At 38.4% G+C, this 15,857-nt stretch overlaps 1 protein-coding gene across 3 annotated transcripts in view; it reads right to left on the reverse strand.

Moving 5' to 3' along the window:
* Positions 1–198: 198 nt before the first annotated feature.
* The window catches only part of Atp10b (ATPase phospholipid transporting 10B (putative)), a 224,934-nt gene continuing 209,275 nt past the window's right edge, over positions 199–15,857 (reverse strand). For all 3 annotated transcript variants that reach the window (XM_004629405.2, XM_023713139.1, XM_023713140.1), the window contains 2 exons: positions 8,477–8,664; positions 199–3,035 (listed from right to left, as the gene is read on the reverse strand). In XM_004629405.2, the coding sequence (XP_004629462.1) occupies positions 2,579–3,035; positions 8,477–8,664 (645 nt within the window). In that variant the 3' untranslated portion in view covers positions 199–2,578. The remainder of the gene's footprint in view (positions 3,036–8,476; positions 8,665–15,857) is intronic.

Raw genomic sequence — 15,857 nt, forward strand, 5'->3', positions numbered from 1 at the left:
ATGAGGAAGCACTTATTCTACTGAGCCATCTCCCTGACCCCCAAAACTTTATTGGATAGATGGATGATAGATAAATAAATGAATATATAGCAGGATGAAACTGTGGCCAAAATAAATGAGTAAATAGATGAAAGAGTGCTCAGCACTAGTTATAATGATATAAAGAAAGAGTAATAATAACTTCAGGTTGGCAGGTAATTGTGGAAAACATGTTTATTTTTTTTCTTCTAAAAATATGTCCAGTCAGTAAAAGATCACACACATATAAAAATGTCCCAAGTACAATCATTAGCATTATGTGATAGAGGAATAGTTGTTTCAACTTTTCCCTCTGGATAAGATGGCACAGTGGATGGTCACATTTGGTTTGGTTTACAAACAGTAGCAAGAGTCAGTGACCAGTTGGCCCAACTTCTCAGAATGTAGAGCTTTGTAAAAATGGAAAGGTCCTTGGCAAACTGGGATGGCTGGTTATGCAAGAAAACGAGTGGCATCAGCACACTGGACACAGCTTGGCATTTTAGGTAGAGCCCACAGACATTTTTAAAGTTCCCTAGCATCTCTTTTTCCCTCAGCTCCAAAGCAAAAATACTGAATGTTATTACAGAGAGTGTTACTCTATTCAGAGTTTCCCCAGTGGGTTTCATGTAATATGAATTTGATCCATATGCCAAACCTGGAGGTAGAACAATTCTAACTTAATTTGCAAGTGTGAAGCATTAGCTTCAGGGCTCTTGGATCCCAAAGACTACAGGGGAAGAGCAAAGACTCAAGTTCATATCTCCTTTTCTGCTCTAGACCTCCTACCTGGTTCCTTCTATAAGTAGTAAGAATTACATAGGGAAAGAAAGCACCCTGGGGCCAAGTTCTGACTGATTTTCTCATTTGGAAAAAATTAAGATGAGTAAATGAAGGAAAGAGTACTCAACACTAATTATAATGATATAAAGAAAGAGTAATAATAACTTCAGGTTGGCAGGTAATTGTGGAAACCATGTTTATTTTTTCTTCTAAAAATATGTCCAGTCAGTAAAAGATCACACACGTATAAAAATGTCATTGTTTTTCCTGGTCTGTTTCTATCCCCTCTGCATCTATCTACAAAGTGGATGCAGAGTACCCACTGCTGCCTGGTGCTGGCCTCATATGGCAGAGGCAGCACAGGAGATGCTGCATATGGCCTTTAGCATGATGTTCCAAGTGACTCCCTACGTCTGGCTTTTCCAGGGAGTGGTAAGATGGCAAAGCTCAGCTTGTTACTGGCCACCTTGATTGTTGAGCTCAGTTGGGGCATCTTTGCTGAGGTATCTTTACTCAAATATTTGTCACACTTTCTGCCCAATCTAGAGGCACTGATGTAAGGAGTGGAGGGTTCAGGAACTTCCTGAGACTCAAAAAAGACTAAGAGTAGGTTATTACTGCCCACCACAGACCTCCTTTAGAATTTTATATACTGTCATCCTTTAGTCTAAAACTGTTTTGAGCTCTTGCACAGTTTTGGTAAGGTAGGGATATGAAGTGGTTTTTTCCTTATGGCATCAGACTTTCCAGCACTCTCCTTAATTTAACTGAAGCATGGACAGTGTGATCCAGGTGGCAGTACTATAACTTGGGATGAGCTAAATGAGTGTGGGGCTGACAGTAGCCCAACCCCTTAGGCGGTCACTGCTTGGGCTGAGTCACTCTTATAGGGGTCTATTCTGCATCTGTCTGTGCTAATATCTCCAGAACTTTGAGTTTTCCTGTTTTTGAACTGAATTATGATGGGAAAATTTTTATTTTAAAATAAATAATCACTTTAAAGAGTTCTTATAATCCCTTGGATGATTCCTTGTATGGTGAGACCTATGGTACAACAGGGGTCTCAGGTGTACATGCTTCCTTGAGCTTGTGTATTCTTCCAGCCTCTTACACTAGCTATGACTACAGCCCTCCCAACTGTCCACGGCACTGAATTCAAATCTAGTTTTCATATGTAGATGTGAGTTTTCTTTGGCTCAGGATGAAAAGCAGACCCAACTCTCTGTGCTGGGAGGGATGTTGACCCCAGCTTATCCATCACTGCAGTTCTCCTGAGATGAAGCCTTCTTGTGCAGGTTTCTGAAACTTGAGCTCCTGGCCCCAAAGGCTGAAGTGATGGTGTGACAAGCCCAGCAGCTTCCTTAGATATTGCCTGGGTTGACACGTTTCCTGGAATCTTATCACTAGTCCCATTGTGTTGCTGGCAATAGCTATCTAGAAAGTGAGGAGAATGAGCTTGGCTAAAACATTTAAAAATTCAACAGAAACAAAGTCTCATTATAAAAATTCTGTTTGCCAGATGTGCTGCCTGGTATCAAAAGACGAACCAGAGGTCAACTGGATTTTCAGTCTTTCTTTTGTCTGTCTGTCTGTCTGTCTGTCTGTCTGTCTGTGTCAAATTCCTTTGGAGCCAGTACTTCCTTTTAGGAAATGAAATCTGATGAAGAGGGAAGAGCAAGACTAGCAAGCTCTTTGCTCTGTGGAGAGGGAGGATCCCGGGTTGTGTGGGTCCATGATTGAGTGGCCTTTTCTAAGTGTGCAGATTGCTGCAGAGCCCTCATATGGTCAGTGAACTCTGGGACCGGCGATGGCTGCTTCTGCTCAAGGGCTTTCGCACGTCATTCTGACCCCTTGAGTGGGCTCCAGGAACCAGTGTCCTACTGGGCTCCAGGAGGTGCTGTCCCGATGACGGTCTAGCTGAGGGCCCCCCCAAGCACAGGTCCTCCCTCTTGCACTCTCTGCTGCCTCTCTGTTTGCGGAGCATCCAGTCTTCTGTATGTCTCCACTTTGGGGGGCTGGAGCTCTTTGGGGTGCTGGTTCTGAAGTCCTGCGGTGGGATAGGAGGTGCTGGGTGGGAGGCAGGCTGAGATACTTCCGCAGCAGGGCCAGGCCTCTGCTTGCTTCTCCAGCTCTGGATTTCCAGGTTTCTTTTATCCACAGGCAGTTTGTCAATTTTCTCAGCTTTTGAGATCAGAGACTTTCCATAAGTCCCTTGGACAGACAGGAAAAAGTACCTGATAGAAAACAAAAAGACAAAAATATGTTTTGTTTCTTTGTTAACTTCTTGAATTTCAGCATTAAATGGGGCCTTAGAATACAATTCCCCAAGTAGCGCAAGATTAGATCTGTTATACTCCCAACTGATGCCTAACAAATCTAAGCCTGGGGGCTTGTGGCATTGAAAAGCATAACAATAACCAACTATCACTGTTTATTGAAAAAAAATCTTCAATGTTTATTCAACATCAGGATGAATATTATCATTCTTCAATGTTTATTCAACATCAGAGAATGAATATTATCATTCTCTGTATTGTTAACTCATGCTTCCAACAATTCGAGTGGTTGGTACAGTCCCAGGTTACATTTCCATCAATAATAGACCACATATATGATGCCGGTTCTATAAGATGATGTCACCTACAGACGCAGCCAGCTTATTTTACGCCTGTGCACTCTGTGGGGTTTGTGCTGTGATGAAAGTGCCCAGGGATGCACTTCTGTGCCCAGGTAAGCAATGCATAGCTATCCATCCTCATCTATGTACAGATGCTGGAAGTTAAGGTGCGGGGAGATTCAGTGATTCGTCCAGAGCCACAGAGTGCAGGGCTGTGGTTGGAACAAAATGCCCTGGATCCAGAGGCTTGTCTGTCAAATGCTAGGGACCAGGTACACCTCTCTATTTTGGATCTACTTTCATTTTGGCCAGTTTCTTTGCTTTGTAATTGAAACCATTTGTGAAACTTAATAATTCAGTTTTGAAATAGTATTTTCCTCCCTAGGATGCACGTCCCATGTGGACTGGAAGGTGTCGTTTATTGATAGTATCTTCCAGATAAAGAAGCTAAATGCTCAAGTGGTGAGGGGAGATTCTCAGGGTCTCATTAAAAGTAAAAGATCTTCATGTTCTCTGAATCAGGGATCCTTTCCTCCCACCACGCTGCTTGCAGCCTGTGGTAGAGTCTGACACTGAGGGTCTCTATCTCTGTTTATAATCTCCATGTTGTAAATGAAGTCAGGGGAAATTGTGACAAGGGAAAGAAAGCTGCATGGCACTGGGAAGTATGTATCAGCTTGTGATAAAGCTATTCCTATACCCTATCCAGGAGTCAGTTTCTTTGTCTAAAAAGTCAGTTTCTTTGTCTAATCTGTCCCAGAGTAAAACTGAGGTATTTTCCTAAGATCACTTTAGAAAGTTTAATTTTTAAAGCCTTATAAGCAGAAAGGTTTTCACTGTTCATGGCTACCCTATAGTAGGCAATGCGGTTCTGGAGACTGCAGTAGATTCCACAAAGTTGGATAAACTTCTCATCATTCTTTCTCAACCTATTAGTGAGGTAATAGGGATCCATCTCAGAGTGTCAAGAGAGCTGATTTCTTGGATGGACACTTAACCTTACCCCCAAGCTACCAACTTTTCTTTTTCCTTCCATCAATTTCTCCAACAAATACTCATCAAGTTCCCAAAATGGGCCCTGTGCCACAGGATTAAGTTTAGAACAGGACAAATAGTTCTTACTCTCATGTAGTACATGAATATAGTTATAAGTACCAGAGTCCAGAGAGTGCAAACATCTTGTCTGGAGAACTTCTTTGGGGAAGAAGCCTTTAAGATGAAGACTGAGGTTTGTGTAGGATATACACAGGCAAAGAGGCAAGAATCAAAATGCAGGCCCAATGGTTGTATTATGGAGAGACGGGGACTATGATCCAGATGGGGTTGATAGGAGGAGAGCAGGCAAATACTGGGGGCCATGTTCTACTTTTGGGTTTTATTGTAAAGGCCTCAGGAAGCCATTGGGGGTTATAAATGGGTAACATGACCATACTTTGATACAGTGATAATGGATCATAATAAAAGACCCAATGGAAGAATATTGAGTTAATTTGGGGTGAAAGAAATAATCTATGAATGGTAGTGATGATAGAAATGGAAACAGCAGGTGGATCTGAGTTTTTAGTAGGTAGGATATTTAGAACTGGATGTCATGCAAGAGATGGGTATGAGGCAACAGAAGATGCCAAGGACAATTTCCATAAGTCTGCCTTGGCTCCGAGTGGGTAGCATTTGTTGAAAGGGAATCTGGATGAGGGGCAGATTTTGGGATGGCTGCAGTGATGGAGGAAGGGAAGGAGCAAGGAGCACCTGGGATGAGGAAAAGAAGAAAATAAAGAAGAAAGGGGAAAATATATACTGATATACACAAGATAGTTTGACTAATTGTATTATTGTTTTCTACTGGTCTATTGGAATAGTTGATGTTTAAAGTGTTTTTCTGTTTAAAAATTTTTTTGGGCCCAATTTTGCATGCTTTCTTTCTGGTATTCCAAACAACTAATTTGAAGACAACAATGCGCAATATAACAACCATTGTTTAGTGAAATTCTGTATTGTTTTTAATTTTTCTTTTTACTACCTTTTATTGTATGAAAAATAAAAAAAATTAAAAGGAATCATCAATGAAGTTACAGATGTTTCCCATCTCCTTCAGACTTCATAAGCCCCATGAAGGTGCTGAATAGGTAGTTAGAAAGGTGTGTCTGGAATTCAGAAGAGATGGCAGGGTTGGGAATCTGTGGTGAATATTCATCAGTTGCATATGACTTAAAAATCTGTGATAGTGTTTGCTGTATTTGTGAATTGAATGTAAAATGAGAAGACAAGAGAACAGATCAAGGATTAATATATATCATTCCAAGGATGTAATTCAGCAAAGAAAATAACAGAGAAGTACAACAAACAAACAAACAAACAAACAATAACAACAAACAACCCAACTAAGTGTGTAGGGTTATCAAAGCCAAGGGAATTGTTGCCTTCTACTTTACCTAAATATGAAGCTATCTTGAGTTTTAAGGCTAATATCTTATTTACTTCTGTTTTATCTATAAAATAAGTTATATCAATCTATGCTTCTAACTCAAAGGAATTTATACTGCTCTTTTATCCTGGTTGAATGAAGATTATAATTTATAAAGTAATGGTTGGAGTACTATTTTTCACAAGCTTGGTGAGTACTATTGATTGCCATTATGATAAATGGAGCTTACAACTTTAAGTGAACAAATAGTTTTCTACATCAAACATTCTGTCATGTAGATCTCTGTACACAAGTAGGAATTGTTCCAAGTCGTCCATCCTTACAACTGTTAAAATAATCCTTTCACTATGTGAGGAAATCTCTTTGCCTTTCTTAGTAAATAGAATTGAGTGAACATTCAACTTTTATTATGATAATACAGACTAAGCAAAGATTTAACCTATGCTTTATGGTAACTACCAAGTAAATATTTGCTAACTTTTCTGTGCCTTGTCCCTCCTCTGTTCAACAAGCTGTCAGGTGGAGAGCTTGTCTTTCAATATACATATGTCAACAGTCTGCACCCTTCTCAAGGATCTTCATTAAACAGCCATTTCAGCCCTGTAGACTCTGGCTTCCAATGTGTTTTCTAGTAAGTCACAGATAAGGAATATGGGGTTTACAAGTTTATTTTTCATGCCCTAAATAAGAAGCAGAATTCAGGAGATAGGTCGTTAGCTGGTAGAGATCATAAGCACGTTCAACTTCAAAAAGTGGGTAACAAAAATGTTTACCTACATATCTGATACCTTTTTTCAACCACAGCACAATCCTTGTGGCCCCTCTCAGGGTCCTTTTCCCTATGGGTAGCACTGAAGAAGGAGTATGGTGGACAGTGTCCCCTCAGGCTTTAGTCCCATGCTATCCTCTCAAGTCTCTCTGTTAGAACCAGTCAATGTCAGGCAGATTATGGACAGACTTAGATGTAAATCATCCAATGAATCACAGAATTCTTAAGAGTAGTTATATTATTCATCTGCTACTTCTTCAGCTAAGTGCAGATTAGGAGATAGGAAGCGTGCTAGGTGATCCCTCCAGAGAGGGGAGGATCTGTTCTCTCCGGGGCTGATGGTTAGAGACAGAGATGAACAGGCACTTTCTAGTGTGTGTGTATGAAGCTTGTGACAGAGATACACTCAGGTGGTGGAATTCGAGGGACAAACCTAATCAGCCCAAGGAAGGTAGGGGAAGTCGCAGAACTTCTGGAAAAGGTCATGCTTAGCATAACTTCAAAGGAGGAAGATGTTAGCAGGAGGAAGAGTGTTACAAATAGGTCAGTGTGTGAGCAGGCATGATGTGTACAGCAAACTTGGTGGTGTGGGACTTAAAACTAGAAGTAGAGAGTAGGGAGAAGAGGCAGCAACAACCTGTAGTGGCCATCTAAACAGGTGGCCACACGACAAATACTTGGAACTCAGCTACTGTTATTGGTGTTCACTGGGCGCAACACTGCCATCTTGGTGCTTTTAGATTCCAGCTCTTCATGTGAAGTCCAACTTGTGAGCTGGTTTAGAAGGAGGAATTGAAGACCAATGTAGGTTAGGCAAACAGAGAAACTTATTGAAGGAAACAAGGTTGTTGGTAGTCTTTTGCCTAATTTTGAGAAGAGAAAGTTCTGTTCAACGTTGGGATTTTCTATCAATTATACCTTTATAATGTTATGAGGCTAGATTTTCATGTTCAAAGTGGTGATACCCTGAGGAGAGAGAAAAAATGACACTTTGTCCTTGATCTCACCATTGCCAATCAAATTCACCAATTTTTCTAATTGTAGAGTTCACTGGAGGAGAGAACACAGGTCTCTGAATCTGACTTTCACTGTGATTTGCACTGAGCTATGGATATATCTTGGTTTGTCTTGGAACTTTAGGTTTCTCATGAACAAGTAGGGCTAGAGCCACATTTCCATCTAATTCTTAGCTGATGGAAAAAGATAATAAATACTGTGTGAGGGTATGCAGAAGAGCGTATGTCAAGGCAGAATCCCATGAAAAGGTGAAAACAAAGGACTTTAGGTTGGAAATGTCAGCATAGTCCATGGGTCGTCAGTGCTTTATTTAGCTAACAAACTTTTGTATGTTAGATGTGTTTTGAATAAATTTAAATATTAAAAGCCAGAGACATCATGTAAACTTTAAATTCTGAAGCTCTGGAATGCTTCATTGAGATTTCCTTATGGCAGCAATAGAAGAATCTTAGGAAGGAGCTCTTTCTTGCATTGTCTGTGCTTCATCTGCACACTGCAGTGGCTATCTTGTCCCTGTAGGCATTTGGCAAGAGACTCCCTAGCTAATACATAGATAAAGGAGCATAAAGGTTTGAAAAGGCTTCCTTGTCACAAACAAAATTTATAAGTCAGAAATGTATGAATTGTTACACCCATTTTATAAATGTTGTAATGGAGACCGTGTCAGGGTTGAGACCAGGGTCCATGTGTCTTCTTCTTACTTATTCTTTTTGCCCTGGCACTCTATCTCTGGTCAAACAGCCTCAAGGAACCTATCAAGGGTCAAATCATGATTCTGAGACTGTAAAAATTGCTTATCCCAGGGAGACCAGTAGTTGTGGAAAGGAGTTCACCAAAGTGCGCAAACCTTGGGAGAAGAGCCACGACTGGGGTGAGAAGGCACACGAGGTAGAAGGTGGGGTCTGAGAGCTGGTTTTCCATCACCCAGTAGGGGTTGGTGGGACTGTTGCAGGTGACACAGATGGCGTTGTACAGCAGGGACACCACAAAATACATCAGGAAGCTGCCCAAGAGGACCAGCCCATGAATGGTAGTCTGTGGAGAGAAAGAAGAAAATGCAGTTGAAAGTGTTAGATTAGGGGGCAGGGCAGTGGCACTACTCAGCTAACTTTATTTGAAGCATTCTTGAAATGTCACACACACACACACACACACACACACACACACACACACACAGTTTAAGAGAAGAATGTCTAATGGGTCATTATAAAGTAAACATCTATGTTGCTACAGCCTAGAACTGGAATGTCCATGTCCCAGGAGTCCCCAAATTTTTGATCTCTTCCCTGACTTTGGTAATAATGTCCACACTATCCTTATAGCTTTCACATATCCAGGTTTCCCTATATAATGTTCAAAAATAGTGTTGTGTGGTTTTTGTCTCTTTTTTTCTTTGTCAATTTTATATTTGTGCAATGAGCCCATTTCTTCCACATATGGTAGTAGTGAATTCCTGCTCAAAGCAGCAGCATGTTCTCCTGTGTGATCTTGCTTTGTCCCATCTGGTTTGTGCTTCTCTTCACTCTTGTCTTCTTGTAAATATGCTATTTTGTATAAGTTCTTCTTCTTTACTAGTGTAGAAATTACACATCCCAGTTAACTTCAGTGATAATTCAATAAGTAGCAATCTTAACTTATTATTGCTTATCGTGTATAACTTTTTCCACCCTTTTGAATGACTCAAGCTTTTAGATTACTTTAATCCTTTTTACATCTTTCCTGACTTACATGATACTGCTAGTATTTTTAAAATTTTCTTTTTTCCTTTCCTTTCTTCTTCTTTTCTCTCTCTCCCTCCCTCTTTCCCTCCCTCTCTCCCTCCCTCTCTCCCTCCTCTCCTCTCCTCTCCTCTCCTCTTCTCTCTGTCTCTCTGTCTCACTAGTGAAACCTGGCTTTGAACTGTATGTAGACCAGGTTGGCCTCAAACTTGCCAGTGATCCTCCTGTCTCAGTCACCCTAGTGCACCACCACACCCAGCCTAGGCCTATTTAATTTATTTTATTTTTTTTATGTATTCGGTACAGGGTCTCACTATGCAGCTCAGACTCATAGTGATCCTATTTTCAGCCTCCCCAGTGCTGGAATTACAGGCGTGCACCACCATGCCTGGTCTTAGTGGCCAGCTCAATATGCCTGAGGGCAGGGCTAGTGCAGCATGTGGTGCTGGGGATTGAACCCTGGTCCCTGTGCTTGCCTAAGCAGGTGCTTAGTCTGCTAAGCTATCTGGCCAGCTCATACGCCCAACTAAACCTCCTTGAGAAGGTATTGGTGTGAGATTCTGCTGGTGATACACTCCCTGATGCTTCATTTAATTTTCATGCTTCTAGAGTATTTTGATGGCTATAAATTTCTTGTTTGGTAGAATCTTGCTTCAACATAAAGATGATACTCCTATGTCTTCTGCTTCCATTATTGTGGTTTAAATTAATTTTAATGATACATTTTAGTTATACATAATGATAACCTTTATCATAGGGAATTTGTACCTGCACATGATATATACAACTCCTTTTCTCCAATCCTACCCTACTTTCAACCCCTCATTATTTACAAAATCTTTGTTTTCCTTTTTCATTGTTTTCCTTTCCTTTTTTCCCTGCCCCTCCCTAGTTCCCCGTCCCATCTGAACATTTTTTTCCTATTTCACAATATCTTATATATTTTGGTCCTTATTTACACTTTTGGGTTCTCACACCAGAGAAACAAGGCAGTACTTACAAATACGTGTCCAAATAATTTCACTAAAGAGTATGGTCTCAAGGTGTATCCATTTATCTAGAAAGGTCTCAAATGGCTGAGCAGTACTCCATGGTATGAAAAATACAACCCACATCATCTTTATCTATTCATCAGTTAATAGGTATTTGGGCTATTTCAAAATTTAGCTGCTACAAACTGTTCTGTTTCAATTCATAAACAAGAGTGTGCATATGTTGCTGTGGTAGGATGCTTTTAATTCTTTTGGGAAGATACCAAGAAGGGAAATGTTGGGTTGAGTGGAACCTCTAGTTTGAATTTTTTGAGAAATCTCCACACTGGTTCCCATAGTAGCTGCACCAGTGTGTACTCACATCAATAGTGGAGAAGGCCCAAAGGCCCCTCAGCACTGTTTTTTTTTTTTTTTTTTGATAATAGCTACTTTTTTCTAGGATGAGATGGACTCTCATTGTTGTTTTAATTTGCATCTCCTGAGTAAGCAGTGATGTTAAGGTGTTTTTCATGTATTTATTTTCTGTTTATACTTGTTCATTTGAGAAATGTCTGGTTTTTTTTTTTAGATGCCCAGTTTTGGATTGAGCCTTAAATTTGGGGAGGAAAAAACTGATTTTTTTGAGTTCTTTACATGTTCTAAATATTAGTCCTTTGCTTGAAGAAGAGCTGCCAAAAATATTTTTCCACTCTGGGTTGTCTCTTCATTCTGTTGTTGGTCTCTCTTGAGACCAACAACAGCTTTTTAATTTAATATGATCCCAGTTGTTGATTCTATGTGATAGTTCCTGAACAATCATTATTTTGTTCATAAGGTCTTTTCCTGCAACAATGTCTTCAAAGTTCTCCCTGTTGTGTCTTCCAGAAGATTAAGTGTTTGTATTTCGATTGTTAGATTTTTGATGCATTTCAATTTTAGTTTAGTGTATAATGAGAGATATGGGTCTAGTTTTAATCTTTGGCATGTGGAATACAAGTTTTTTCTAGCACCATTTATTAAAGCAGTTATCCTTCTTCCAGAGAAGGTTTTTGGACCCTGTGTTGAAGATTAGGTGGCTGGGTATGCTTGGAGTTGCATCTGCATTTTGTAATCTGTTTCATTGATCTGTGAGTCTGGTTTTTTTTGTAGTACAATGCAGTTTTTCTCAAAGCTTTATAGTATAATTTCTTTGTTTTGTTTCTATGAGGTATGCTGATTTTATTTTGATTGGGATTGTATTATTATTTTGGGAGCATGGCCATTCTGACTATACGGGTTCTTCTTACCCACAAACAAGGGAAATATCTCTATTTTCTGATACCCACTTTGATCTTTTTAGTAGGTTTTAATGTAGTGGTCTTTTTACTTCTTTCATTTTTTCTTTTTGTGGTACCAAGGATTGAACTCAGGACCTTGTACTTGCTGGGCAAAGCACTTACTACACTGAGCTATCTTCCTGGCCCTCTTTTGTTTTCTCTTGATGTTACTATTTCTTTAATTTCTCTTTCAGAGAATTCATTATTTGTGTACAAGAAGGCTATTGATGTTTAAGTCTTGGTGTTGTATCCAGCTATGCTGCTGAATTTGGTTATTAAGTCTAGAAGTATTCCTGTGGACCTTTAGAGTCTCCTATGCAGAATATTATGTCCTCTGCAAGCAATGAGAATTTAATGTCTTCCTTTCCTATCCTTATCCCTTTTATTACTTTCTCTTGTGTAGTCACTCTAGCTAACATTTTTACAACTCCACTGAGCAGAAGTGGTAATAGTAGGCATCTTTGTTTTGTTTCTGGTTTTAGCCTGAAAGCTTCCAGTTTTTGACCATTTAGTATGACGTTGGCTATTGATTTGTCATATATGACTTTTTATCAGATTGAGATAGATATTTTATAAAATGAATGAATTTCAGGTTTTTTAAAAAAATCGTGAATTAATTTTAGACTTTGGCAAGTGTATTTTTTGTATCTATTGAAATGATCACATGAGCTTTGTCTTTGGTTCTGTTAATGTGGTATATTAAATTTATCAATTTGCATATGTTGAATCATCCCCAAAAGTTTGGATGAATCCTACTTGGTAATTGTGTATAATTTTCTTGAGGATTTGCTGCGTTCTATTTGCCAGTTTCTTATTGATTTTTTTTTTTTTTTTGTATCTATGTTCATTAGGGATACTGGCCTGTAACTCTCTGTTTTGGTTTCATCTTTCTTGGGTGTTCTGTATTAGGGTCATGGTTCATTCAAGAAATGAATGTGGGAATATTTCCCTCCTTTCAGCATCATTAAAGAGTTTGAGAAACAGTGACATTAGACCTCCTCTCAAGTTCTTATAGAATTCAGCCATGAATCCATCAGGACCTAGACTTTTATTTACTGGTAGATTTTTATTTATATCTTCAATTTCATTGACTGATATTGGGTTATTTAGAATAATATCCTCTTGATTTAGCTTTAGTAATTCATATGTATCTAGGAACCCACCCATTTTTTCTGTGTTTTCTATTCATTAGACTACAAGTTCTTGACATAGGTATAGATGATTTGGATTTCTGCAGGATTCATTGTGGTTTCACCCATTTCATTCTTTACTGCATGAATTTGAGTCTTTTTTCCCACTTCTTTTGATAAGGTTGGCTAAAGGTTTGTCAACATCATTTCATCTTTCAAAGAACTAAGTCTTCAATTCATTGATCTGTGTATTATTTTCTTAGTCTCCATTGCATTAATTTCTGCTCTGATCTTTAGAATTTCCTCTGCCATTTGACCTTTGGGCTTGATTTGCTCTTCCTTCTTCTAAAACCATGAGGTTCAATATTAGATTATTTATTTGTACTCATTATGTTTTTCTGATGTGGGAATTTGCCCCTATAGATTCTGTCATAGGACTGTGGTGATCTTATTCCATAAGTTCCACTATGTTGACATTATTGTTTAATTGTAGAAATTCTAATTTCTTCTGTGAACCACTGAATATTCAGGAGGGTGTTATTTAACTGTTATTTGATTTCCATGAATTTATGAAGTTTTTTTGTAGTTTCTTTTGCCACTGGTTTCCAATTTAATTACACTATGATCTGGTCATATGTATTGGATAATTTCAATTCCTTTGTATTCACTTAATTATTTTCTATGAGATAATATGTGGTCTGTTTTGGAGCCCATCTTATGTGAAGCTGAGAAGAATATGTATTCTGATATTGTGCAGTGGAACACTGTAGATATCTACTAAGTCTGTCTGTTGAAAAATTTGTTTCAGTTCTGATATTTCATTGCTGGTCTTTTTTTTGGTCTGGTTTATATGCCTCTTTGTGATGGTGGGTTATTGAGGTCCCTTATTCTGATTGTCTTAGTGCTTATTTGATTTTTCATGCCCATTATATTTGCTTTATATAGTTCTGTGCATGGATATTTGATGCATATATATTTATGATAATCTCTTCATGCTGGCTTGTTCCTTTATTAAGGATATAATGACCTTTTTTGGGCTTCTTTTAATAAGTTTTGGCCTGAAGTCCAATTTCTCTGCCAAAAGAATACTACTCCTGAATGTTTTTCATCTTCCTGTTGCATAGAGTATTCTTTTCCATCCTTTAACTTTTAGTCTATGAGTTACTTCTTGAGTTAAACGTGTTTCTTGTTTGGGACATAGTATTAGATCTTGTTTCTTGATCTATTTTACCAATCTATTTCTTTTGCTTGGTGACTTGAGACCATTAGCATTGATATCATAATTGATATGTATCGACTTGTCATTGTCATGTTGTTTTTCTGTTGTCAATTCCCTTCTTTCTTGTCTGTTTAATTATTTGCCTTCCCAGGTGGATTCATTCTTTTGGGGTTCATGGAGTTGTCGTCTTTGTTATTTCCTTTTAGAATGTCCTTTAGAGCACTTTGGAGTGCTAAATGGAGCCAATGTATAGCCGCTCTGAGGTTTTACTTCTGTTTGCCCCTGTCCAAAATGGTTACACCCTCTCCTGGGGTGTGTGTGTGTGTGTGTGTGTGTGTGTGTGTGTGTGTACCTGAATGACTCACTAAGTCATTTCAGTGCACAGCATCCACTGTTCCATTTCATTGGTGCCTTTCTTTGTGGAGGTCACTGGGGTCACCAGTAGTCCCTATGAACCTGCAGGTTTGCACTGCCCCTCCTACACCATGAGCCAGGGCTTAGGGAAAAAGCTGTGCTTTCACTTCCTCTTCTGTGTTGTGTTTCCTCTCTTCACTTTCCCCATGCATTCTAATTCTTGCTTCAGATCCTTACTGAGTGCCAGATATCCATATTCCTCTTCCTTCTCTTTCTCTTTGCTATATTCCAACATCTGGATCCAGATATTAGAGCAGCTATTTTTCTGATGCTTACAATTCTGCAATTTTACTGGAAGTCCTGGATTTCATTGTAATGATAGGGAAATCAGCAATCTCTGTTGTTCCTTAGATGGAAATATTCATTTCTTAAAAATCTACCTACTTTTATTTCTTTTAATCTTTAGTGTTCATTGTAGTATACTAAATATGGTTTCTTTTTATTTATGTTGCTTAAGTTCTTTTTTCAATTTGGCATCTGTGGGTCAATATCTTTCAATCACTTCTGCAATATTCTCAAGTTATCTTTTAAAATTTTACCTATATTTTATCCAGTCTATAATTTCCTTCATAGACTTTTAACAAATATGTTAATTTTTATCTACTACTTTACCTTCTATATTTATTAATAACTGTTCTATAATTTTCATTATTTTTCTTCCTTTGTATTTAGGATACTTTCAACTAATTGTCCCATTAACTATATTTACTCTACCTTTAAGTCAGCCATTAAATTATTGTAATTCTTTATTACTGAATATTCTATTTGGTTTCTTTTAAAATTAACAAGGCTACTTTGTATAGTTTACCATTCTCTGGTGACATTTCAGAACTTAGTGTTTATTTCTTTAGACATACTGCGCATAGATTTTGTATAAAAATGTGCAAAACATCATATTGTCTTGCCAGTATAAGAGCCTGAAAGAGTAAGTAAAATATGAAAGGCAGAATAGATACTATGAAAGGAAAAGACTCTGTTAAAAGGGGAGGAAAAAGTAGAATGAAGAAAAGGACAAAAGAAAGAAGGGAAAAAGATATATTTATGTATGTATACAGGATAGCTCTGATAATTTTACTGCTGATTTCTGCTGGCCTATTGAAAGGAGCAGTTCATGCTCAGTTTTTTTCTTTTTAATTTCTTATAACTTTTTAAAAACCAATTTTGCATGTTTACATCTTGTAATATAAATAACTAATTTTAAGATAGCACTATGCAATACAACAATCATTGTCAAATTCCTATTATTTTGTTTAGTGAAATTCTGTATCATTGCTAGTATTTTTTCCCTATCATTTTGTATTCGCTGTAAAAAGTAATTAAAAGCGGCGAGTGAGTGAGACGACCCAGGTGGTGGGATCCTGAACAGACCAGGAGCACAGGCCCAGCGAGTGAGTGAGATGACCGAGGGCCGCAGGATCCTGAATAGACCAGAGTGCAGGCCCTACGAGTGAGTGAGACGA

The sequence above is a fragment of the Octodon degus genome, unplaced genomic scaffold (genome assembly GCF_000260255.1).
Source record: "Octodon degus isolate 3935 unplaced genomic scaffold, OctDeg1.0 scaffold00029, whole genome shotgun sequence".
NCBI lineage: Eukaryota > Metazoa > Chordata > Mammalia > Rodentia > Octodontidae > Octodon > Octodon degus.